Genomic DNA, 26,397 nt, shown 5'->3' with positions numbered 1-26,397 from the left:
AGTGTTACAAAGAGATAGTAAATTAGCGAGATGTCCTTGGTGGTGTTTCTGCTTATCAGGTATGAGATACAAACTGTGTAGTTCTAACAACACTCTATTCATTATGCATTTCTAATAATATTTCTATTTTAATAATATTTCTAACACCACAATGACTTGAGCCAGCAACTTCAGCACTCTCGGATGGAGTCCATCCAGTCCCGCTGACTTATAAATGTCTAGCTTTTCTAGTTGGTATTGTACCCACTCAGCATCCACAGTGGGGAGGCTGTCAATCCCGGCATGCCCCCTGTGAGCCTTATCTTGTTTGACTTTCCCCATGGTCCAGTGAAATACCAAAGCAAAGTGGGCATTCAGGAGTTCAATTTTTTCCTGAATATCAGTTACCAGCTGTCCTGAGGTGTTAAGCAGGGGTCCCATGCTTCCATTTCTTTTCCTTCTACTGCCTAAATACCTAGAGAAGGACTTTGTATTATCATTGACTCCCATAGCTAACCTAAACTCAGTTGCCGCCTTGACTTTCCTGATCATTTCCCTACAGGTGCTGGCCACTAAAGTATAGTCCTCCTTGAAAACCATACCCAGCTTCCACTCTGTGTACACCTCTTTTTTCTTTTTTAAGAGGATTGCAATATCCTATTAAGCCAGGAGGGCTCCTCAGCCCTCCTGCTACCTTTTCTCTTTGCAGGTACAGTGTCCTTTTGTGCTACAAGGATCATGTCCTTGAGTAACGACCACTCTTTGTGCACCCCATTTGCCTTCCCTTCCTGGTCTCTCATCGCCTCCCCTACTAATTCTCTGAGCCTATCCAAGTCAGCATTTCTGAAGTCCAGGACTTCAATCCTGCTGGTTGATTTGTCGACCTTGTGGTGGACGGTAAACCTGATCATTTAACTGAGGGTCGCCCAGGTTACCCTCAATGTTCAAGCCACACACCAGATCATCTCCCGTGGCCAAGCCCAGGTCCAGAAGAACGTTACCTCTGGTTGGCCCTTGCACTTCCTGGGTCAGAAAGGGCTCCTCGATTAACCTGCAAAGGCTGAATCAGTTTAGCATCAGGCTTTTTGGTTGTCTGTACCTAGCCCTGGAGGAGATCTGGGACAGAAAGTTCAATAAATAGATTTACCCTAAATCAGTGAAGTCTGATACTATATCCATCCAGGTTTATCTTAAATTGTTTTTGGCCATTTTGAAAGTGGTTTATATGGACAGAACTTCTGCTGTTACCAGTTTCTGATCACTTATACCGATTTATGAGTAATTTCTGTCCCTAGCCAGAGAGTCCAGCAGCAGCAGCCCTGTGATGCAGGTTCCCTGAAGCCACCCTAGAGCTCCAGTCACTCCTCCCTACTGCAGATATGCTACTGGGTACAGGGCTGCACCTACTAAGAAAAAAAACTCCCTGGGGTAGTGGGGAGCACTGTTTCACTCACCCCTGTCCCTGCAGATACATTGCTGGATACAGGGCTGCTGTGGTAAAGACTCCCTGAGGAGGAGGATTCTGGTGCCCTTTCATACACAGTGCCAAGGGCTGGTGCCTTGCTTCCACCACAGCCCTTGTTACACTACTCTGTGATGCACGCTGAATTGGTTTACCTCTGGAGTGCATGTGAAAGTGACTGAAGGTGCTTGGGTGGTTTCAAACAATCATTTTAGGGCCTAAGGTACCTCTAAGGACATCAGCATTCCAGTCCCAAAGAAGTGAGAACTAAGGTTTATTTTAGTGATATCTTTTTTTGGAGCAACTGTATAATTGAAAGAAATGTTAGACAAGCTTTCAGGCACAAAATGCCCTGAAATTCCGCAGGGAAAGGAAAGAAGCAGATAAGCCTGTCTGATATCTCCAAACTATACAGTTGTTCCAATAAAAGATATTACAAAACAACTTTTGCTTCTCACACATTCCCTTTGGTAACCATCATTTTTACAATGATACTCTGACCCTATTACACTCAAGCAATCAGTTAGAAAAAATATCTGATCCTAGAGGCATGCTGTAGGCATGCTAGAGCTAAAAATAATGACTAGGCGCTATCAGGAAGAGATGGAAAGGAAGTGTGTGACCCACCCACAGGCTGGTAACTGAAGCAAAGTACCCAGTCAAGGTTTAGAAGTACCTCTGAGTAGGAGATATTTTAATTACCTACATAATTTATTTTCAGTCTTTCAGTCTAATTCATTATAAAATTTATGATGTTGTTTGTATATTCCCTTGTCTAAAATAAGTAGAGTGTTGTCCACAAATTTTTCAAAAATAAGTAGAGTGTTGTCCACAAATTTTTCAAACAAAATGGAAATTCCTTTAAAATTTCCTGAAAGAAATTTAAAAAAAAATAAAAAGCAATCCCACAACTGGAAACCTAATCATTTTTTTCTGCTAACTGAAAACAAATTTATGGCAGAGTTTGATTTTTAGGTAAACATTTTAAAAAGTAAAGCAAAATGTCAATGATATGAAAAAACATTATAATCAAGATCATCTCAGAAATAATTTCATAACCCCCTAATCATTTATAAATGCTGTTTATAAACATATTGGAAGGGTGGCCAAGCCACAGCTCGTTAGGTGCATGAAGCTTCCAGTCAAACACAGCTCATGAAGAAAGGGAAGTAGTTAAACAAATCATTTGTTTCCTCTCTACCTGTTTGTTTGTTTGTTTATTCCATTCTTACTTTTTTTTTTTATTCTAACATGATATTTAATGACAATTTATTATCTGTGCTGGAGCACTATGCCAGATCATTGAGTCCAGAGGGTTCAATCAGCTATTAGATAAAAGCATCGAAAAGCCCCACAGTAGCACCCGATTAATACAGAAGCAGGGTGAGCTGGGTCAGACTAACATGGGTCCTCTTCTGACTATGCAATGCGCTTGGTGGAACAAGCTGAAAGTAAAGCACCATTTTGTTTTGTTTTTTCCTCATCTGTCAGCACCCATTAAGATTATGGGGAAGGAGGTTGGCTACGCCTGCTGTATTGCTTACTTAATACAATTGTATCCGGTGATATTTATTAAGTATACATTTCTTCTCCATTTCATTGCTAGTATTCACTGATGGACCTCTTATCCAAAATGGTTGTTGGACAGCCTCACTTTGTCCGCTGCATTAAACCTAATGATGATAGAGAAGCACTGAAATTTTCCCATGAAAGAGTTCTAGTGCAGCTACGGTACACTGGAATTCTAGAAACTGTCAAAATACGTCAGAAAGGGTATTCTCACCGCATCCTCTTTGAAGAATTTGTGAAAAGGTAAGACATGTCTTTCTTGTAACAGGAATCTCCTTTTAGGACTCCATTCAGTAAAGTGTAAGCTCATGCTGTGCATGTCTTGCTGCAGAAGTTACAGCCTGGTTTGGCTCTCAGTTACCATAGTGAAAATGAAAGGTAGCTCAGGTCAATGGAGTCGTATTTGTTAAACCAGTGTAAGACATAATTTTCAATATAAAAAATATCCCCATCCTATGAAGTAGTGATAGGGACATATGTGTAAATACGCATCACCATCAGCTAGCACAAGAACGAAGAAGTTAACCACCTTGAATCTCCATGTAAAGACTATACACATGGTGAGAGAAGGAACTGATACAAAGCTTTTCACAAATTCCCTCGTAGGAGAGCATTAAATCTATGCTACCTGAAGAGCATTAAGGCAGTGGAAAAATACTAACAATCCATAAAAAGAGACCTAAGGAAAGGCACTTTGTGCTTGAAAGCTTATCTAACATCTCCCCAGCTATCCAATTGGTCCAACAAAAGATAACACCAGAAAAACCCTTGTTTTTACATATTTCCTGGACCATCACAGCTATTACAAAACCCCAACCCTACTAATAATTCATCACATATTTTTCACCGATGTTGATTTCTGCCAAATTACAATATTTCAGTCTGTTTATAGATGTTACTTAGAATCATTGAAGTCACAGAATCATAGAAATTTAGGATTGAAAGGGACCTCAGGGGGCATCTAGTCCAATTCCCTACTCAAAGCAGAACCATCCCCAATTCTAGCATCCCAGCCAAGGCTTTGTCTAACTGGGTCTTAAAAACCAGTAAGGGCAGAGAGTGTTTTACTACCTTCCTGGTAGGGGTGTGAGAAATGGGCTGTATTCAATACGGATTCAGACTCAGCCCAAATTCGGGGACAGTGATTTGATTCGTTGATTCAATTAGGCCAAATCTGAATCTGAAGGTTCAATGCTGATTTGGAGAAACAGTGATTCGGCCACAGACACAGCTTTAAATGTTTTTTCTATATACCTTGAGGTACCAGGCATGGCTCATGAATGCTGAGATGCTGGGGCGGATGGGGGGCCCCCCACATGCTCAGCAGCAAACCCAGAAGTGGACTGGAAGTACTTCCAGTCCATTTCCAGTTCCACTATTGAATGCACAGGGGTCCACTTCCAGGTCTACTGCCAAGAGTGCTGGGGAGCCCCCCGCACTCCTGTGGGATGCTCCAGCTATCCCAGCATCTCAGCATTCACAGGCCACCCGGTACCTAAGAGGTATGTAGATAAAACATGTAAAACTGTATCTATGTCTGAATCATTGAATCTTTCTGAATCTCTCCAAGTAGATTCAGAGGGTTCCAGTATAATTCAGAGAGATTAAAGGGTTTCCTGATTCAATTTGGATTCAGAGATTCGGCCATTGAATCAGGCCAAATCTCCGCCAAATCAAATCAGGGACTGAAGCTTTGCATAGCCTTACTTCCTGATAAAAGAGTTTTTCCTAGTATCTAACCTAAATTTACCTTGCTGTGACTTAGGACCATTGCTCTTTGTTCTGTCATCTGCTATCAGTGAGAACAGTCTAGCCCCATTCTCTTTGGAACCACCCTTCAGACAGTCAAAAGTATCTGTTAAATCCCACCTTGATCTTCTCTTTTCCAGACTAAATAAGTTCAGTTCCCTTGGCTGCTCCTCATAAGTCATGTGCCCCAGCCCTCTACCCATTTTTGTGCCATCCGCTGGACACTCCCTAATTGGTCCACATCCTTTTTGTAGTGGGGGGGGCCCAAAACTGGACACAGTACTCCACACGTGGCCTCACCAGTGCTGAATAGAGAGGAAAAAAACACTTCCCTTGATCTGCTTGGAATGCTTCTACTAATGCAGCCCGGTATGCCATTAGCTTTCTTCAGAACAAGGGCACACTGTTGGCTCACATTCAGCGTATTGTCCACTGTAACCCCAAGTCCTTTTCTGCAGAGCTGCTGCTTAGCCAATCAGTCCCCAGCCTGTAACAGTGCACAGGATTGTTCTGATCTAAATGCAGGACTTTGTATTTCTCCTTATTGAACTGCATGACATTTATTTTGGTCCAATCCTCCAATTTGTTGTGGTCTTTCTGAGTCCTAGCCCTACCCTTCAGCATATCTACCAGTCCTCCCCAGCTTGATGTCATCCACAAACTTACTGCAGGTGCACTTCATGCCATCTTCCAGATTGTTGATGAACACATTGAATAAAACTTGTCCCAGGACTGACCCCTGGGGCACTTCACTTGATGCAGGCTGCCAACTAGACATTGAGCCATTGATTACCATAACCTTTGAGCCCAATGATCCAGCCAATTTTCTATCCACCCTGCAGTCTATTCATCTAACCCATAATTTGCTTGTTAGAATGTTGTGGGGGACCATATCAAAAGCCTTAGTAAAATCAAGGTATATCATGTCCGCTGCTCTCCCTGAATCCACAGAGCCAGTCACCTCATCATAGAAGGCAATCAGGTTGGTCAGGCATGACTTGCCCTGGGTGAATCCATGCTGGCTTTTCCTAATCATCTTCTTTTCCTCCAAATGCTTAGAAATGATTTACTTGAGGGCCAGCTCCATGATTTTTCCAGAAATTCAAGTGAGCATGACTGATCTCTAGTTCCCCTGATCTTCCTTCTTCCCTTTCTTAAAGATGAACACTATATTTGCTTTTTTCCGATCATCCAGGACCCCTCCCAAACACCACAAGTTGTCAAAGATAATGGCCAGCAGCTCTGCAATCACATCAACCAACTCCGTCAGCACCCTCGGATGGGTCTGGCCCCATGGACTTGTACTTGTCCAGATTTTTTAAATAGTGCCTAAACTGTTCTTTCACTGTTGTCAGCTGCTCACCTCAACCCCAAACTTAAAGAGCTAAATGAATGTAATACAGAAAGCATGTACTTTTATGAATTGTGATTTGCTTTCAACTGTTCTATATAGGAAAATTATACTTGTAAAAACTGAAGTGTAATTTAAACCCAGATAATTGTACCAGTATAACTTAATATGTGGATGGGTTTTCCTATAAAAGAATGCTTTTTCTTTGGTTTAATTTGCATCACTTCAAAGAGGTTTAAACTAAATTGGAAAAAAACCTACTTTTTAATCTGGAACAAAAGTACCCATCTGAGAGATGTGCCTACCTTGGTCTAACTATACCAATGTTACAACTATACTGGTACAACAGACAAACAAAAAAACTTCCTTGTACAGAGAGGTTCTGTGAATTTGTGAATATTCCAGTAGCCGGTTGATATTTGTGAAAATATTTTTGGGTATCCTAGAAGCTCTGTAAATTTTAATACCAGTGTTTATTGGTCTGAATGAGTGTACTAGAAGAGTTCATTATTTTGATGCCTTTCCAAAACATGCTGTAGCTCACTCTTAAAGTTAATGCAGGACTAACAGGATGAAATTTTATGGTCCACATTATGCAAGTCAATTTAGAGGATCATAAAGTCTTTTCTGGCTTTAATATTTATTATTTGTTATTCATTATTCTCTGTTTAAAATATTTGTCACTGATTCAGTAAACAGAAACAGTACCATGTGACCAGCCATACAACATTAGTAGTGAATAATTGAATACTTTTAACAAGTAGCTCATAGAATGAAAGGTGCATGTCAGAACAATACAGTAAATAGTTGAAGTCATTTTAACAAGTATCAGGATTAGTTCATGAACAATTCCTAACTAATAGGATCAGTCTGTAATGAATTATTGTGTCAAAGGAACATATAAAAAAACGCTTGAAAAATAAGAGAGTAAATAAAACAAGAAATCAATATTTCAGGTAGGAACATTTATTTGTTTGTGGTAACCATATTTTTTCAGCCCTGATTCTTCACTCTTTTGCACCATTTTATTTTGATGTAACCATATTAATTTCACTGAGGTTGCACCAACCTAACGCCAGTGTAATAAAGTGGTAGATCAGGCTGCCTTTCCATAGTATTTTATGAACATCAGCTAATTTTCTCAGCATTTTGAAGAGATGTGAAGCATGAGGCAAAAATTTTCTTTTCAGGTTTCTTTTCTCAAGTAAACTGGGTAATGAATTCAGGTTAACACAGCTGAAATACTAGTTGAGAGGAAAATCAGGGCTAGGTATGGGCAGATCCAGGAATTTGAAAAGTGAGGTGCAGGAGATTTTACCAGTGCCACAGTTTGCAGTCCCACCTCCAGCCCCACTGTGTGCACACAGGGTGATGCATAGGGGGTGCACGCGGGTGCACATGCACCCTCTGCACATGGTGGTGCACCCCCTGCAAAAAGTCGCCACCAACACTGTCTGCGGGCGGTCCTTGATTGCACCTGGATGCTGCTGACAGTGCCTGCGGGTGGTCGCTGCCCCATGGTCAGTGCTTGCCTCCCCTCCCCCCGTCCCGCAGTGCTGACCTACAGGCAGGTGAAACCCCAGGACCACTCCTTCCCAGCTCTAGCTGGGGCTTACAGACAGCAGCTGCATAGGATGCCAGATCCCTGCTCCCTCTCCCGCCTCTCTGTTCCCCCTGCTAGCCCAAGAACTTCAGATGAAGGGAGCAGCATCATTGAGTGCCAGGCAGGGCTGGGTATGGCAGCATCAGTGGGTGATCCCTCTTTCCAAGCACTCCTGCTCCCTGCCTGCAGTCCAGGAACACGAGCTGGAAGCAGGTGTTCACCGACTGATGCTTCCATGCCCAGCCCTGTCTGGGCCTCTGCACACCAGCTTCCACACCTGGAGCCCCAGGGCCAGCAAGGGAAACATGGTGGAGGGGGAGGGAGCAGGGACCCAGTACCCCAGGCAGCCTCTCCCCACTGTCCTTGGCTGTCCTTGGCTGTGTGCCCACTGTCCAGGGGCAGGAGTGGTCCTGGGGCTTCCCCTGGCCCCTGGTCATCTAAGGACAGCAGCAAGTGGCCCCTCCCTTCCCAACCTGGTCCCCATTTGTTCTCCCCAAGTGTCCCACTCCAACCCAGGGCTCCATCCATGCCTTGAACACCTCAGAGGACCCAAGCTTCTAGGGCTTTGGGGAAAAGAAGCCACTGGCATGTAATTTTCACTGTAGAAGAGAGGTGCAACCACCCCACTGCACCTCCCCCTGCTTCCCCCAGATTCACTCCTGGACTCGTTATTATCAGTAGGATTCTCTTAGATAAACACTTATCCTGACTTAGCTTTGCCATCAGTGCAGACAAGGACAAGTTGTATCCCAAATCTTGTCATGCTTGTGGTCAAACAGGCATAAAGTTTTAATGAAGGGTAGCTCAATAGGGCAAATGAGAAACAAGAGGTGAAGTGATTTGCCCACCAGCCTATGGGACTCATTGTCAGAGCTTCAAATAGAAGCCAGGAGTGTTTTGTGCCATTCCTATGTTCAGTCCACTTCCCCCTTCTTCTTAAACAGTGTTTGTCCTTCTGCAGACTTAAAAAATAGCAAAGCTTGAACAACTCTTCTGTTGAACAAGCTCCTTTAATTTACAGCCATGACTAGTCAAGTGTTTTTAGAAACTAAGTAGTTGAACACATAAAAAATATTTGAGAAAACAGGTCAAATGCTAAACAGATTGGCACTTCTTTGTTCATAATCAAAAAGCCATTAGGCAAGTATGAACAAGAGTTTCAAAATGTCAGTAAATCTGAGGATATCAAAGATTTTCTAAGCCAGCAAGTTAATTGGTATTTTGATCCTTCTGAGCAACTTAACAACAAAATGGATGAGCCAGCAGTTTTTCCCCCTTGATGTTATTAAACAAATAGGTGTGCTTCTTATCTTCCTGCTCAATACTGCTGTTTTGTAAACTCTTAGCAGGAAATATGAAGACAAAACAATCAAAGACAGGAGCAGAGCCATTCAGGGTTTATCAGGTGGAGGTAAACAAAAGATAAAGTCTTGTTTAATGTTACTCTTTACTGTCTTCTGTTTTCATGTAGACCAGATTATTTCACAGTGTTGCAAACTGAAAAAAGGTTTATTGGGTTAAAAACAGATGGGGAAGAAAGGATTTAAGCATGGCTTATTTGCACACTGATATACAAGGACCTGTTATAAAAAACCCTTTCCCCCAAGTAGGAAAAAAGTAAGGTCTGGGTCCTACATACAATGATAAATACTGTCACTGTCCCAAATCCTTGTGAACAGATATCTTCATTTTTTTCCTTTTTTTAAAAGAAGTTAGGAAGTGAAAATAGGAATCATTTCTTTTCAGTGACCTCTTTCCTGGCATCCTCTCTGCTGTTTTAGAATGTTTTGCCCAAGAATTGTGACCAGGTGAGCTACTGTTAAATTGTTCCAATAAATACTGCCCTCTCAGTGGCAGACTGGTGGTAAAGGAATTGTAACACACAGGTATCCAGGTCATAGCTGTATTGGTCTAGAGGAAAAAGCAATCAGGGCTAGTAGACAGAAGTGATATCTTTTATTAGAACAACAAGATTTTTGCAAAAAAAAAAGCCTTTAATTGCAAGCATTCAGGCACAAGCACCCTTCATCAGGCATCAGAAAAAGAGTGTAAAAGTTCTCCATATTTCATGAAAGTTCATATTTTATAGGATTTCACATAGGAGTCAATAGATGGAAAAATCCTCCATAAAAAAATAGTGTTTTTCCATCTATTGACTCCTGTGTGAAATCCTATGAAATCTGAACTTTCATTTCTACCCAGGAGAACTTTTAAATCTTTTCTCTGATGCCTGATGAAGGGTGTTTGTGTCCAAAAGCTTGGAATTAAATTTTTTTTTTTTTTGCAAAAATCTTGTTGTTCTAATAAAAGATATCACTTCTGTCTACAAGCCCTGACTGTAAAACACAGGGGGCTCAAATTAGATCACACCCCCATTGTGCTAGTCACAACACACATGCATATGAAGGTACAGTCACTGCGGTCTTAGGCCTCCGTCTTATGACTTCATACACCAACATTCATTCACTCATGCTCCAGGAGGAAACTGCATTAATTTTATTGGGCTTTATATGGCCACTAAGATTCACCTATACACATACTGTTACAGGTATAGTACCTAAGAAAAAAAACTTTCAATCCCAGACAATATTACCGCTTCTAGCATTGCTCAGACATTAAAAATCCTGCAGAACTATACTCTTGCATATGCTTTTCTTCTATTCTCTCAGATCATGCAATGATTAAGTTAATTATATTCAAGAACAGGGAAGCACTGAATGAAATGTGAAAGTAACACATTCAAAACAGAAAAAAGGAAGCACTGACTTTTAAAGATAGCCTATTTAAATACTTAGTCAGCACTGAACCAAAATCCCAAAATGATGTTTGGAGACATGCCTTTAATGACTGTAATATCCTGGCTCCATTGAAATCAGCAGGAGTTTTGTCATTGACTTCAAGGGGCACAGGATTTCACCCAATCTACCTAGCTAATTTTCTCTAGTAATTTCAATTGAATAAACTCTGTCCTCCACATCTAGTTCTTAGACTCTTGGTATTTGTTGTGCACTGTTACACAGCTGCAGGATACTTTCCATTCCAGTGAGGTTTGTTACTCATAGGTGGACAGAAGTGATTACATATGTAAATGTGTACATATGTAGTCACTTGTGAGTTATGCAGGGTATCCCAAGTGAACCTCAATTAAATCATTATATCACATCACGCCATCATGTAGTCTGTAGCATCTTTTACAAAATTAATATCTTTGACACTTTTAGAAAATGTTTTAAAATGGTCTAATTATTTTATTATTTGTACATTTCTTCCTATTCTCCTCTAAAATGATAATTCTTCAGTAGCATGAGTTCATTTGTACAAACTTTTAAGCATGAGAAAAAATATTACCAACACAAGAGTTTTTTTCATGCACCATTTAAAAGAAAGATATTGCAGGACCTACCAGGGTAAAGAACTAATACTGGGTTCTGTTGCAAAATCAGGAATCTCCTTGAAATGATTGTCCATATACACATGCTAAGGTCTCTTTTGCCTTTGCTATATCTGCAGAGCACACCGCAGCTCTGCTCTGCCTTATCCCCTGCACTGAGGGGAATAAAGGACTGTGGGCAGTTCCTGGTCTTCAATTATTCTTAATCATCTGGCTAGTCATGGAGCATTCTGGTTGGCAGTGGGGTAAGAAGGCACGGGCAAGCAGGGGTACAGTCCCAGGCACCAATTTAAAGGGGATGCCCGTGGCCCATGCTCAGGGAGTTTGCACTGCCACAGCAGCAGCAGTAGTCAGAGCGGGAGAGGAGGTAATCACTTGGCACCCCACAAAGTCCTAGTGCTGCCTCTGCTACTTGGCTTGTGCTTAGCAACCTACAACCTTATTCAAAGCCTTGTCCTCAAAATGCTCCCCCATTTCATTAAAATGATTTTGCCCTTTCATTATTACTGTTATTGTCCAACTTTTTCTTCACAAAAAGATAAGCAAAATTGTTTTTTCTTAACAATTGAATTCTTCTTTTGGTGGGGGTCATGCTCTTGTGGCACCACTCCCCATGCTTTGCTTCTCACTGTACCACATAACACTGTCACCTGGGGGCCATATTTCCCTTGTTGATTATTTCCTGTATCATCTTCCTTTTTAGTGAAACTAGATGCTCTCATTTATTTTTCCTCCTCAAGTGTCCTTATGATGATTCTCCCCATTCTCCAGGGTTGAAGTTGGGCCCATCTTGTAACGGCACTATGCCTATATCAGATGGGCATACCAAATGCCTTAACTGTTTGGGTGAATTCTGTATTCCTGGTAAATGGTCCATATGCATGTCCTTTATATCCAGGATACAAAAAGGCCACAAACTCAAGATCTAGAAATGCCTCCTTAGGAAGTCCATCAGCTTTGCATCTTATCCTGGAAATAAGAGACTCAGATATGTGTTCTCTAGGCCTGGTCCCTCATGGAGATCTTCTGTCTTCTTGGCTCTAAGATTTTCTCCTGGGGAAGTCCCCTGTTTGGAGCTACTTGGAGCACTTTCATATCTGCTGTCTGTGTGAGATTTTGTAGTCCTGTAGGGATACTATTGAAGCTTGCTATGATCCCACAATCAGTCCTCCAGGGCAATTTTCCAGTCTTGTCAGTGATCCTCAATCCACTACTAAGAAGGCAATCAGTAAACAGAGCCTAGATGCTCCTTGCCTCTCCGTAATGGACTCTCCTCATTGGCTATCTCTGGCTAAGGTACAAATGAATTGTCTATACAACCTGTTGCTGTTTCTTGGTACAACCATTTTCTCAGGAGCGTGTTCAAGGTGCCATCACTTTGTATTACCTTTGGAGCCAATATTTTTGGCCAGCTCCAGTGACATTCCATCTCTGAGCTCACCATCAGAGACTCCTTGAAAAGACAAACCTGGACTACAAAGATGTTCTTGTGAGCATTTTAGTCCCTGGGTCAGTGGCTTTTGGATTATTACTCACCTTTTCTGATGTGGACTTTCTGGTCTCGAGGCTTCTAGCTTGCCCCTGAGTGTAGGGATAGGTCTAGCTATTGTTGTCTTGCTGTTCATCATCAACATAACAGATTCCTCTGGGGCATCTCTCTTCCCATTTCTCAGACTGAGAGGGGTCTCCAGCTTTGGATTTGATGGAGGATGATCTAGAAACTAATTCGTCCCTTCCCTATACTTAAATGAAATTATTGTCCTGCAAATGGCCCCTCTCCCCCCTCCCCATAGGACCCTAATGCACCTTGTCCTAAAAGGTGAAGCAGATCAGATCAAGCCCAAGAGAGAAGTAGCTGAAAGGCTTAGATTTGGTCATAATAAAACCATGCTCTTTTGTTAGTCAGAACAGTGATCTATCTGGTGACTTCCTTCTTAGGTATTACTTCCACATGTACAGTTATGGTACTAACTTTTGACTCCCCAGTGTTAGAAGTGAAGGAAGATCATCATTCTCCAGTTGACAGCAGACACGTATTCTTTCACCTGAATGTTCTGACCTGATCAAGGTCTCTTCTCTGGTGAAGGACCTCATCTCATAATGGAACCTAACACATCTCCTGGGGCCACTATTTGAATCCACAGCAACGGGTTCTCTGCTCAGCCTTTCCATTGAAACAGCTTGCCAAGTGACAGTTCCTCAGCAAGGAGAATGAATGAGATCTAAGCCTATGGTAGTTATTTTCCCATATATAGCCTTTTATCTAGACAAGATATCATTAAGGTGACAGGAACCAAAAGATTACTGATATACTGATTACTGCCTAAAAAACCTGCTTGCCTGTGTTCTTCCCTAATTTTCATTCTTTTTGAGCTGAAATATCCTGGGATTCATTCAGTGTGAAAATCTCTGAGGGTACTCCAAAAACCACTTTCAGGTTTGTGGACACTGCACTAATATAAGGAATCACATAGGGACCAGCACTCAAAGATGAAAGAGAAGTTACTTTTTAGTAACTGGAGTTCTTTGAGATCTGTTGTTCACATACACATCTACACTTCATCTTTCTTTCCTTCTTCCTTGGAATTGCCCTTCATATACGAATCTAAGGAACTGAGGAGTGGGAAGTCCACACTACTCTTTGCCAATATGGGGCATAGGAAGAGCAGGCACTCTACAGATCCTGTTAAAGTAAAAAGACTTTGATCAAGAGCCCAAGGCACTTGCACATCCTCACACTGGGTGCCCCTATCTGGACAATTCATCTTGAAGTTCTCTAGTTACTGGTAATAGCTTCTCTGTCATACATAGGAATCAGCCTAGGAATGGGTTGTGATATGTTGGACTTCAGCCCTTTCCCTGAATGTTGTCCATTTTACACTGTGTATTAGTGTATTTAAGGAAAATATTTTTTCTTGGGAAGGCAAAAGTTATTTATTATTTAATGGGTTAATGCTTTGAAATTGCAGTTGTATGGCACTGTCTAAAACCCTGGAGTACAAAACAGGCCCTTCTGAGATGGATGAGTATAATAGTCAAAAGCTCAGAAATAAATGCAGTTCATCATATGGCTTCACAGTGTTAGGAGCACTTCTGATTTTTTTACTGGGACCAGAGGCAAATGCAGGGTGGTGCTGTGGCAATGTGGTACCTCCTTTTGGCCATGCTTCACATGCACAGTGAGCTGTCAGAGTACACTGACACTTCACAACTGCTGCTGGGAGCTCTGCATGTGCTGTAAGCTCCGTGAGCTCACTGTTTTCCATGGGGGCTCTGCCTGGAGTCCTTTCTTTCAAGCAGCTCTGGAACCTATTGCTCTTCACTTTCCTGCTCCCAGCAAGAGGGGAGCAGTGTCCAGTAATGTGCAGCCCCTCCTGTAACTCAGCTCCAGAGGCTCCATGCCGCATCCTGTCTCTTGTTTTCCCTGCTGCTGAATTCAGCAGAGGGAAAGGGGGCAAAAAGGAGGGCTGGAGGGAAGAACAGCAGGCTCTGGAGCTGGTTGAAAGCAAGGGCTCCAGGCAGAACTGAGCTGGTGAGCTCAGAGCTCAAAGCATATGCAGAGCTCCAGCAAGAGCTGCTGAGAGATCACTGGCATCCAGGATCACAGCTGCTGCTCAGGGTATGGATATGCCCTGTTACACCTCTGTGCCCCCATCTTCTCACCCCACATACAAAATTGTACAGTGGAACAGCTACATGAAGGGGACATTTCATCTTCTTCCTAATCACCAGGTATGGGCCACTGTGGAACTCAGATTATATGGACTAAGGGCCTTGCTATGTGTTAATTTTGGGCAGCACCTGGAGTGTCTGCACATTAACATGTTTAAGTAACTTAAAACACTCATTATGTGGCTCAAAGTTATATAGGATTATCCCTTGATCTGCATAACCCAGCTCCTGTTCTATTAAAATGTGGCCACTCCCTACAGATGGGCCACTCAAGTTGAAAGTGAGACTGCCAGTCAGCACTAAACCTTTGTGCAGTTCACAGTGTAATGTGTAACAAGGCCCTGACTTCATGATCTAATCTCATGTTCCAACAAGAGTGAGCCTTAGAAACTTGGGATATATTCATTAGTGCACTGGTTCTCAACAGAGTGTTGCAGCATCCTGGGGTGCCACAAGCTCCTTTTAAGGGTGCTGTGGGTACAAAGAAATAGGCACTCGCTCTTTTCTACCCAGCCCTTATGCAAGGAGGTAAGTGTGGGCCAGTCTCTGGGTAAGCTTACACTTGTCCCTTCCAGCCCTTGCTAAGAGTTAAGTGCTGCAATATATAAATTCATTATTGAATGGAGTGCCACTGAACTCACAGGAATTATGGAGGAGTGTCTGAAATGATTAAGAACTACTGCATTACTGGTGTATCTACAGAACACAATGCTGTTATAGAGATACCTGAACTAGTGCTTACTGAATAGCTCTTGTATTATTAGAGGCAGGATAGCTGCACAGGGGACATTTGGTCCAAGGTAATACACCATCTTTCTTTTATGTATGTAGCTCAGGTGGAGCATTACACTGAGAAATATCTCTACTGGTTCTGTGACCCGGGCTTATTCAGCAAGAGCTACACTTCTGTCTTTCAAACTGTGGCTTAGTAATAGAGTGGGGAATGAGATGGATGGAAACTGGAACACCCACTAGGAGAAAAGGGAAAAAGAGTTTATCCCAAATTATAACTCAGAAACCTGGATTGATATCTAGATTAAAAATCATATAAACTTTGGAACCACATCTCAAAATCTTCAAACTTATTCAGACTCCAGAACCATTCAATGAAAAAGTTTATGTAGCTCTTATTCAAGAATATTTAGCAATAAGAATGAGGATATCTGAGTCCTGTAACTCTTATCTATGAACAAGTGATCAGTCCCTGCTTTAATATTTGATACCATACCAAAAAGAACAAGGAGGTTTAGTGTGGAAATCCTAACACTACAGCATGCTTAACGAGTGATGGGACCCCCCATCCAGTGGTTTGACTTTGTAAGAGCAATTGACAAGAAAATTACACTTTAAGTTAAAAAAAGTTAATTTTTATCAGGGATGGATCCAGATAGGGGTACAGTGGGATGGTCGCACCCTCCCTTTAATTGTGTAGCACACATGCAGTGAACTCTTCACTGCTGGTGTCCACCAGTGGTTGCATCCTCCACACCTGTGACCTCTCTGCTGCATCCCCCTTTCAAGAAGCTGAGATAACCAAGATATTACATAACTAACTATGCCTAGAAACTCAAATTACTTATTTTCCTTAAGCCAAGAAGCCTCAGGAACTCTCAGTTAACAAACTGACATTTTAAAAAAACAAATAGGTTTTAAAATATCATTTAAAATAACAGCTAGGAATAGCATTTGGTAAGGAAATGTGGCTTCACATTTATTTGTTATAAACACTTATTGATCCATTTCAATTGGAGCAGAAAGTAAACCTTAAATAGTTAATGTTATGTAAGGATGCAGAGGGAACTATATGTAAATGGTAATAGGGTTTTTAATATAACTAAAGTACATGATCAAGAATATAAACTAAGTACCTAAAAAACCCTTTATAGCCAGGAATTTTTCACTAACAACTAGAATGCTGACTGTAATAGTGCTATTAGATGTTGTAAGAGCATTTTATACGAATTGTGACAAAGGGTAATTATTAGATTTTTTTCTGTACTTCCAAATGTCTCAAACTATTCCATACATTAAAGAATGCATGAATCACTGGGAAATTGATATCAAGTGTCCCTTAAATAACCATTCTAAAAAAAGTACAAAATCCAACTTAACTAAGTAATCCATTAAGTCTTACAAACACTAAATATAATTTGACACAACTGATTTAATTATACACAAACTATATAAAATGGGCCACAATGAATATGTTTTTGATGCCAATTTTATACTATAACCTTTAAATATATGTTGAAACTTTACATTACAAATTACTTAGCAAATTTATGTGCATGTGTACATGCACGCACATGCACACACAAAATATCTATCCCAGTATATATAGGAAAATATTTTCTTGTACTTGCATTCTCTCTCTCCTCATCAAAACTCAAGATACTGTCCATCTTTCTGAAAGCTGACAATATTAACCTTAGTGCAAAACTAAATTCCATCTTTTATTTTCTTTTGAAGGCAGCATGGTTCTCGATAGGTGTTAAATGGCATGACCCTCAAGTATTCTTCAGAAATAGTTGGCTCGGCATACCATGAGATACTGTTGTTATGGAGAAATTCACTCAATTAAAAATAGTAACATAAACATATATATTCTGCTGTCTGGACACTTTTAATTAGCATTGACCATGTCTTCATGTCTTCAATCATGTATCTAGTCCGGAACTGACAACAATGCCTTTCACTTTAGACATCATTTAGTTTCCCTTTCACCTTTATTAACTAATCTGTGATTCTTTTTTTTATTTTTCTGTGACAGCTGGAACTGCAGATTAACTGAAGCTAATAATTGGAAATTACTTTCCCTTAGGAAAAAAATTAGCTGTCAGTATCCCATTCTCTATGATAATGTCTCCATGTTTTGTTTAAAATGGGCTACTCGGTGTGCCTGTTCTTTCACAACTGTCCAGGGACATATTTTTGAGGTTTATTTGCCAGCTTCTGCTACCTGGATATTAAAGGGTAGCTAGTGTCTGTTCAAAATGTTATACTTCAGGGGAACAGCCGATGGGACCTGGGTTCTTTCCTTATCACCAATTGAGTTGATACATAGGGATAACTTAACAAAGAACTAGAAAATAAGTACTGTGGTGGCACAGTCAGAGACGCTGCTACACAGAGCCACCCGCCTCACTGTGCCAGGCCCAAAAACCTCACTTCGGGAGTTTCCCACACGGTGCCTACCACCGGTTGTCCCACTTCCTGGAGAACACCTGCAAGCCTGGGGCACACAGACCCACCAAGCCTTGGGGGTGATTTGCCCACTGATAATATTTCTGGGTGCCTCTTTCAGCCTGAAGACTCCCAGGAAAACCTCAGGTAGGACTGAGGGAACATAAATAGACAGGCTCTGCTGGCCGGGCTAGGAGCTAAAAGGCTTGCCTCTCCCCCCCACAGTGAAACAGCAAGGCACACTGTAACCCTTGGGGGGAGGGGGGGCCAGGCTGGGGGAGAACAAGAAAGTTAAAATACACTTTAAGCAAACATAATCAATCAGAGTCTTGCACAGTCTTGGACGTAATCATGGGTGACCGGTGCTGCCTGAGTCTAGGGGGGCCCCAGCATCCAATCACTGACTGGGGGGGTCCCCCAATGGCTGATCGCTGACTGGGGGAAGGGGGGGATGGATCCTGGAAGCCCTGGCAGCAAAACCAGAAGTGCCACTGGCACTCTTTTTGGTACCCCATTCCCCAGCCAGTGTCTATCTCGGGGGGGGCACTGGCCGGCACTTCTCTCAGTGCCCCTACTCCCTAGCTGGCGAGGGCCAATCTCAGGGGGGGCACACACACCCCCATGCCTCCCCTATGCATCGTCTGTGAGGGTAATAGTCCTTTTAGAACACGTCTGCCTAGACATAAATCCTAACTCCTGGCTAATTCTCAAGCGTTTACTTACAGGAGTTCATCCAGGCAGCAGCCTGGAGGCACTTTGCTTGTGGCTTTTCAAAATGCTTACTGGAGGACGAGAGAGAGCTTCCCCCTCCCCTCAGGAATTTATATGGCCCAGTCACCTGGTTGACCAGCCTGATCCAAATAGAAAGCAAGTGAGAAGGAGAGAGGTACCTCTGGAATAACCCAAGGGATAGCAGAGAGAGTGGAGATTTCTTCACAGTACCTTATGTATAGTAAAGGCAACTGTTCTGGAGCCCTCAAATCTTAAAGATACACATTTTGTAAAGTTAATTTGCAATATCATGTCAGTTAATGATCTACTATTTGTCACTAGAGCTATTTCTGTACTGCAAAAGCTGCATCCACAGTGTGAAGAGCTATTCACTTGAAATAGTTCCTCATATCCCTTTCATTGACATTTGCATAAACAAGTATTATTCCACATAACTGTTTAGAGCTCTTCTTTTTTACATGAATATCATTAATATCTTGCATGTGAACAACGGCATCTGAGCAGAACATCTGGGCCTGAGCCAAAGCCCACTAACGTCAATAGTAATCCTTCCAGTTCATTCAGGGAATAGAAAAAAAACCCTATCAAAGGCCACGAATACTTGAACTGAACATTGTTTCTTTAAAGTGTTTGATTTCAAACAGTCAGTGCCTTTTCAAAACTAGAAATATGCTTGCAAATATTTTTGAACAGAGGAAATAGTTAGATTCATATGTTGAGTTATTAACCATACTCACCTGGCTCTATTTATAATAGTTACTAACTCCCTCCAGCCATCACTACTACTGCCAATAAAGCCCCTACCAATAAGATAGGCAGGACTGATTGTTTTTAATTTTGCATGAACTTGTCCTTTGGCTAGAGCTATGAATCACAAGTGGTCTCAGATAACCTGAGCTTCCAATTTTCTATAAGTGAAGATTGATATGGGAGTCATTTTTATTGTAAACTCATCTTTTTTCTTGACATACAGCAGTGGCCAACTCTTGAACTCAATTATCAGTCAGTGTCACTGATACAGACAGTGAGTGTTAAACACTACCACTAGCTCTGCTAATGTTGGCGTTTGTCTCCAGTGGCTCAGAATCTATAGTCTCATTGTAAAATAGATGGGTAACTGGAAGTTCCTTCAAAGCTCCGTTCAGCATTCATAATTGGAGTGACCTTGTTATGAACCCAGAGTCATGGTCTTGTGTGGGTTTACACTTCCCAGTGAACTCTGAGGCTGCTCCTCTGAGAAAAATGGTCAAATGGCAAACACACAGAATGACAGTGAGGATGAAGTAATCCTTTCTGTTACTCCTGATACAAGAAAATAAACATCTCATTAGATAATGGATAACTTAGATTCAGTGTACTTCTGCTTCTCTGGTGTTAGTATTTGACTGTTCTTTCTGCTGGAGATTGATAGAACGAACATTAATAGAATACCTGGCATTAGCTAACTGTTCAATTGAACTTGAAAACTTTGTGTATAGATATAAAAATGAGAGCTAATATAGAGTTTTGTAAAGTGCATATTTAATTTACAGGTTATTACTTTAGAATATTTACTTTATTCATTCCTCTCCACTGTTCGGGTTTATATTTCCTCCTAAACTCTCATTTAAAGCATTTAAATGGAAAATTTTAAAGCAGCCTGTTCTAAATTGTGTTGGTTTGTAGATGCCCCTTATAAGCTATTATAAGCTGTTACCGCAAAACATCTCTACTATGAAAAGCTGGTGGGGTTGGTTAGAGCACAGCACTCTCCAGCCACAGGTCCTTCCTGAGTCATCCTTTATGCCCTTATGCTATATGTGTGTAAACATTTGGGGACGTTAGGGAGAGGTTAGGTCAGTCTAAGGCCACCTGATGTAAGGTAAGTCAGAGTAGAGGGGCTAGCGTGAGGGGAGTGGAGGGGAGGCTTAGGAAGAACTGGAAGGGAGGGCATGTTCCAAGGGTTATTGTGAGGGACAGGCAGCGTCCACAGGAAGTCCATGAGGTGAGGCAGGTAGGGTCCACAAGGAGATTGGAGGGGTGTAGGAAGCATGGGTGACTGGTGCCCCCCTGAAACTGGGGGACACAGTTTGTGGGCAGCGGCATCAGTGGTGGGCTGGTGAGCAGCGACCACCTGCAGAAGTCGGCGGCAGCAGCAGGGTGGTAAGTGGCAACTGCTTGCAGAAGGCAGCGGTGGCAGGGGGGAGGGGGTGAGCGGCGACCTCCTGCAGAAGCTGGCAGCAATGGCATGACCACCCCCCTACTATTTGCCTAGGCTGGGAGGCTTGTGGGCTAGGGGCTATTTTTAGCTACCTGACCCCCCAGCAAACCAATCCCCCCATCCCACCTGCCCACTCCCCTACCCTGACTTCCAGCACTGGCAAATGCCAGTAAAACTGGCACTGGAAGCCGTCTGTGGGATAGGGGATTTGGTGGACTTAGGGGAGGGCTGGCTGGTTTGCCTGGGGGTTGTCCATCAGCGGGTGGGGAGAGGGACTGGGAGGCTAAAAATAACCTGGTGCTAGGGAGGTGGTAAGAAAAGCTCAGCCCTGGGGCTGGGGCCAGTGATTGGGTTTTCTCAGCACTTAGGCTGCTCTGTGAACATAAGTTCAGAATAGTTAAATCAGTCTAAAAGTGGCCAGCCTGATCTAAATTAACTCTACCTGTGAGGTAGTCTAATTTAGGTTGGACATTTTTAAACCAATCTAACTGTCCTGAACTTCTGTACAGCTTACACTTAGATCAACCTGACTAGTGTAATGTCTGCACCTGGGCAAAGTATGATTGGGTGGCCATTTTTAACACAATCCAACCTCCCCCTCTAACCTCTCCAAATGTCTGTATGCACCCTGGTTGGAGTAGAAAATGACCAGGTTAGTTCTACAACAGCCAAATATTCCCCTATACTAAGTATATCCTCAGCTCCCCTTCTAGTACAGCTTTACCCCTTTTCTTACCTTATTAGTGAGGCTGAGAATTAGTAAGACTGAAAATTTTCTCCATAATCTTTGGAGTATAATAGTTCTCTGTTGCAATCGAAGTGTATCTTAACCTGGTCTTTCCATTGTCTTTGCTTTGTAGGTATTACTACCTTGCTTTCAAGGTGCATGAGACCCCTCTGGGTAGCAGAGAGAACTGCATTGCTATTTTGGAGAAATCAAAACTTGATAACTGGATCCTTGGGAAAACAAAGGTAGAGCGCGTTTCTGTTTGTCTCAAAGACATTGTCTGTACAGTGATACATGCTTGAGTGGTTTGCTAAATCTGGGTCTCTCCCTGCACAGAGTTGGCACATTGTACCCTCTTCCAGATATGCTGCAATGCTTGCCCTCCCCCAAGCGTTCCTGGAGGCAACTAGGGCACAATGCATCCAGCAGCTCCTTCTTTGGGAGTACGGCTCTACAGTCCTTCCTCCTGGCACTAATATTAAGCCCTCTCTATGCATCTCAGCCTGTGGACCAGTTTGGCACAATATCTGTTTGCCATGTTTGAAGTGGTTCTTCTTTTCAGATGAGATACTTTGAGTTATTTCAGCAGTAACTTTTGTTGACCATTTAAGTGATGTTACTGAATTCTGCAAAATATTGGGCCAGCTCCTGATTTTCCTACTTGTTTCTTAGGAATAACACAGTAGGAGTTTTCCTGAGTAAACATGAATGAAATGTAAGAACTGTTAGAATTTGGCCCCAATTTACAGTCCTTTTTACAATGTTCTGTTTATAAATTCACTCCAAGACCTTGCTCCTGTTTGTTTTAATTAGGAGGAGAATTTTCCCTCTGCTGAACTCCTACAGGATCACCACAATGAAAAATACTAGTACTAATGGGAGACATCAGTATTTAAAATGTTACCCCAAATCAACTCTAGCATGAAAAGCTGTTTAAAAAATGTTGATATCTAAAGCAGTTCTTTGTCCAATTTAATTTGCAGTGGGGGAAACTATGATTTACATTGCAGGAAGGGCATAATAAACTGTACACAGTGAAATTTCACAAGGAAACTGAAAACATGGTCAATGAACTCTCAGCAATGGGACTTAATGGGGTTCTTCTAATGGTTGCATTGTAATGTAGACTACAATATGACTAATGAAAAGGCAGTGTAAGATAATTTATCCTATTGCATATATGTAATACTGAAGCTTTTGTTTCATTTCAGGTTTTTCTAAAGTATTACCACATAGAGCAGTTAAATTTGTTTCTGCGAGAAGTCATAGGCAGGGTGGTGGTCATGCAAGCCTATATCAAGGGGTGGCTTGGAGCTAGAAGATATAAGAAGGTCAAAGAAAAACGAGCAAATAGTGCTCTTGCCATTCAGTCAGGTAAATGTTCACATTCCCTATTTCATACACTATCTTGGTATTGTTTAACTGCATGCAGATCATCTCTTTACTTCCTAACTGTTTGCTGTGAAATAAAAATGTGTGTGATGATTTTTCTTCACCTTAGGTAACAGACACAAGCATTACTGATTCATTTCCAAGTTTTCAGCTTTGTAATCCGTAATTTTTAAAAAATGCTTTAGCATTAGTGACACTACACCTGTAAACAAAGGGAAGATGTCATTAAGCATCTGTACACTAATGTGCATCACACAGCTCCTCCTCCTCTCTCTCTTTCTCTCTCTTACACATGTGCACACTTGCACATGTGCGTTCCAAACAACAGACATGTAGGGTGGGCTGGAGAGGTTCATTATTCGTAGCATAGCATTTTTCCCTCTACTGAATATGGGGCAGTGAGAAAGAGGTAATTGTTTGACTGATTTTTTTATATCTAGTGATACTGAACCTCCATCTGTGCTTGACTTTGTGACATCACACAGCACATGTTGACAATTAAAATTTGGAAGACTGGAAATGTGTTTGAAGTTGTGGGGATGCTTATACTTCAGTTGTGAACCCAGAGTTCAACATGTGGGTGGGTAAGGAAGAGTTGGGTGGGGGGAGGTGGTTATGGCAAGAGGGATGAAAGATTCAGCACATCTCTGACTCTGTAGCACTTCCTTAAATGATGGTAATTTCCAACACATGGTTTTGTATTTTTAGCCTGGAGAGGATATGAAGCTCGCAGGAAGTACAAGGAAATAAGGAACAGAAGAACTGATGCTGCTATACATATTCAAGCAGGTAATTAAAACATTATTTCCATTGCTAACACTTATTTTTGCGGTGGGTAATTACATGTCAGTGTTTATAGCTGAGAGAAAAGCCTACAAACCAAACAAAAGCTACACAAAAACTGTCTGACCATTTGTTTCTTAATATCCAACGTCACAGTGACAGCATTCAAGCACTTTGAAGCTTTTATGATGCGTACTTCTCAAAAGCAAAATGTACTGATGAACAGTCATCAAATTTAATTCTTTGGGATTTGTTAGAGAGTGGATAGAACTGGTATGGAATACTAGATTCATTTGATTTAAAGCATGAATGGTAGGCATTGGATATGCCATTTCTCTCAATTTGTGCTTAGCCCTAATCTTGGCAGGTATCCAGGTTTTAGTCTCAACTGCTGCTGAGTTTACCAGCCTGGGCCAATCCTCTGACTCTCTGCCAGGCTCCTATGCAGCCATATCAATATGAATTTGAATAAACTTTAAAGAGATTATTGAAGAAACAGGCCCAAAGGGCTATGTAGGTCTCTAGTAGAGAGCAGGAGACCATATGGCACTGAAAATAGAAGAGTCAGTCCCGTGAACTCATTCACAGTGAAGTTATAATGAGGCTGTACATGCTGCCAACATGAGGCAAACTGAGAATGATGTATTACACCTGTGCATGCCATCGCTCTCTTTAACTCAAAGTGAAAGAGTTCTGCAGAACAATCTAAAACAATCCATTGATGCTGTATCTATAGATAACCTTGGGTACCACATTTCAGTTCATCCATTGCCTATCCTATACTTACGTGATTTCTGTTACTCCTGCGTTGTGTCACTTAGCCTGTCATTAAACTGCAAGGAAAGGTTCTATTCTGAATATTCTGTCCCTCTGAACACAAAATCAAAACATTATTGTCAAGCCATTTCCATTATAAATCCAACAACTTCCTTCCTTTCCCAGTCTTTTCCCTTGAGAGTTAACATTGCTATGACTTTCAGCATGAACATAAAATAATACAGTTCTAGTTATGGGATAAAAAGAGAGTAAGCAGCACTGGGAAAAAAAGAATGATTTATGGCTTTATGCACATGCTATTGTACATATCCTTAATACAACAGGAGCATAGCTGTAAGGTCAATTGCTATATGTTCTATGTTGCTATATAGTCTCTGAAACTTGGATCTGTTGTGGGGATAAATATTTTTGCTAGTTATAGCAGGCACCAAGTTCCTGCATAATCATATTATTCACTTCCTCCTCTCTTCTGTACTGTCATCTATTGTTTTCACTTTTAACACAGAGTGTCAGTTCTTCAGCTGAAGAATCTATTCTTACTTACATTGTAAAACACCAGGCACATCTTTGGCATTCAAAGTTATAGCTATTTTCTGGGATAGTTATAACATTTACATTTGGGACATCCAGGAAACTGAGGGTCAGGTATCCAACAGCCTGTGCAATACAGGCGAAATGGAAATAGACGGCCCTTCACTTCCCACTACTCCCAGTTCTTAAAGGGCTCACTGGAAATTAAATTGTCCCAGCTATGCAAAACCCTAAGGCAGTGTGCAGCAGCATCACCCCAAAGAGCTCCCTAGGAACAAATCTACCTCAGCATGCCACCCAGAGGTCCTGGGCCTGCATAAGGTGAATGCCCATTACTGAACCCCTTTAGGGTACCGTATACATGTCCTGTTGCTTTCCCCCTAAGTAGCGTAAGGGTCAGAGAAATGCAAAGCTATCCTTCTCCTTGTTATATTTGGGGCATGTGCACTAGAGCGCTCCCAGACACTACTCTGTGGCTTGACCCATACAAGTGAGCATCGTCCTGGCATTCCTCTTCCTAGCACACCTGCTGCACACCATGCAATGGCCAGGCAGAACATGCCATTTGATTATAGTGTTGATCAGATTGGCTGATGTGCATTGGAACTGCAGAGTGAAGAGTGACACATTGCACCTTTATTTGTATTAATCCTGCTTCTGGCTACTCCGATCTTTGGCACAACATTCCTATTTATAGAGCACAATTCTTCTTCTCAGAAGATCAACCCTCATCTTTTTTTATTTTCTGCTTTAGGAAATCTATATCTGGGACTCTCTTTGAAACTTCTCTCCAGGCATATTTGTTTATTTCTGTACACAAGCCTTTTGTGTTTTAAGACAGCTAATAAGTGCAAAGTGACCATTTTCCAGCTTTTAAAGTACACAGCCTGCTACTACTGTTCTTTACATTGCACTGTAAAAGTGTCTGGTGACAAACAGATAAATGCAAAATAAGAGCTTAAAATCTGAGTACAGTAAAAGGACAGCATTTCAATAAAACATTTATTTTAAATAATGAGTAATTTAGATCAGTGAAGATTTGTTATCCAGACATTTGTAGAACTATATAATTAAAATATATGTACCCAAAAAAGCAGTCCTTGAAATTTAGGAAACATTTGGCTTACATGTTTCTCTAGAACAGCACATATTGGAATTTGTTTTCCTTTCATCTCTTTCCCAATAAAAGCAGCCATGCAGCTTATCCCTTTAGCTTCCTCAGAACTTCCTTTCAGAATTCCCGATCTATTACAGCACATTCACATACCAGAAACAAGATGCCTTTTCATGCTGTCA

The 26,397-nt window shown here is 41.6% G+C and overlaps 1 protein-coding gene across 1 annotated transcript in view; it reads left to right on the top strand.

Moving 5' to 3' along the window:
- The window catches only part of MYO3B (myosin IIIB), a 219,885-nt gene extending 195,853 nt beyond the window's left edge, over nt 1-24,032 (top strand). The window contains exons 25-29 of the mRNA XM_019553538.1: nt 3,048-3,253; nt 21,752-21,863; nt 22,830-22,992; nt 23,719-23,799; nt 23,950-24,032. Coding sequence (XP_019409083.1) covers nt 3,048-3,253; nt 21,752-21,863; nt 22,830-22,992; nt 23,719-23,799; nt 23,950-24,032 — 645 coding nt within the window. The remainder of the gene's footprint in view (nt 1-3,047; nt 3,254-21,751; nt 21,864-22,829; nt 22,993-23,718; nt 23,800-23,949) is intronic.
- Nucleotides 24,033-26,397: the final 2,365 nt, after the last annotated feature.

The sequence above is a fragment of the Crocodylus porosus genome, unplaced genomic scaffold (assembly GCF_001723895.1).
Source record: "Crocodylus porosus isolate Cpor-Errol unplaced genomic scaffold, CroPor_comp1, whole genome shotgun sequence".
In the NCBI taxonomy this organism is placed as follows: Eukaryota; Metazoa; Chordata; order Crocodylia; family Crocodylidae; genus Crocodylus; species Crocodylus porosus.
This window is presented reverse-complemented; position numbering and strand designations above follow the sequence as displayed.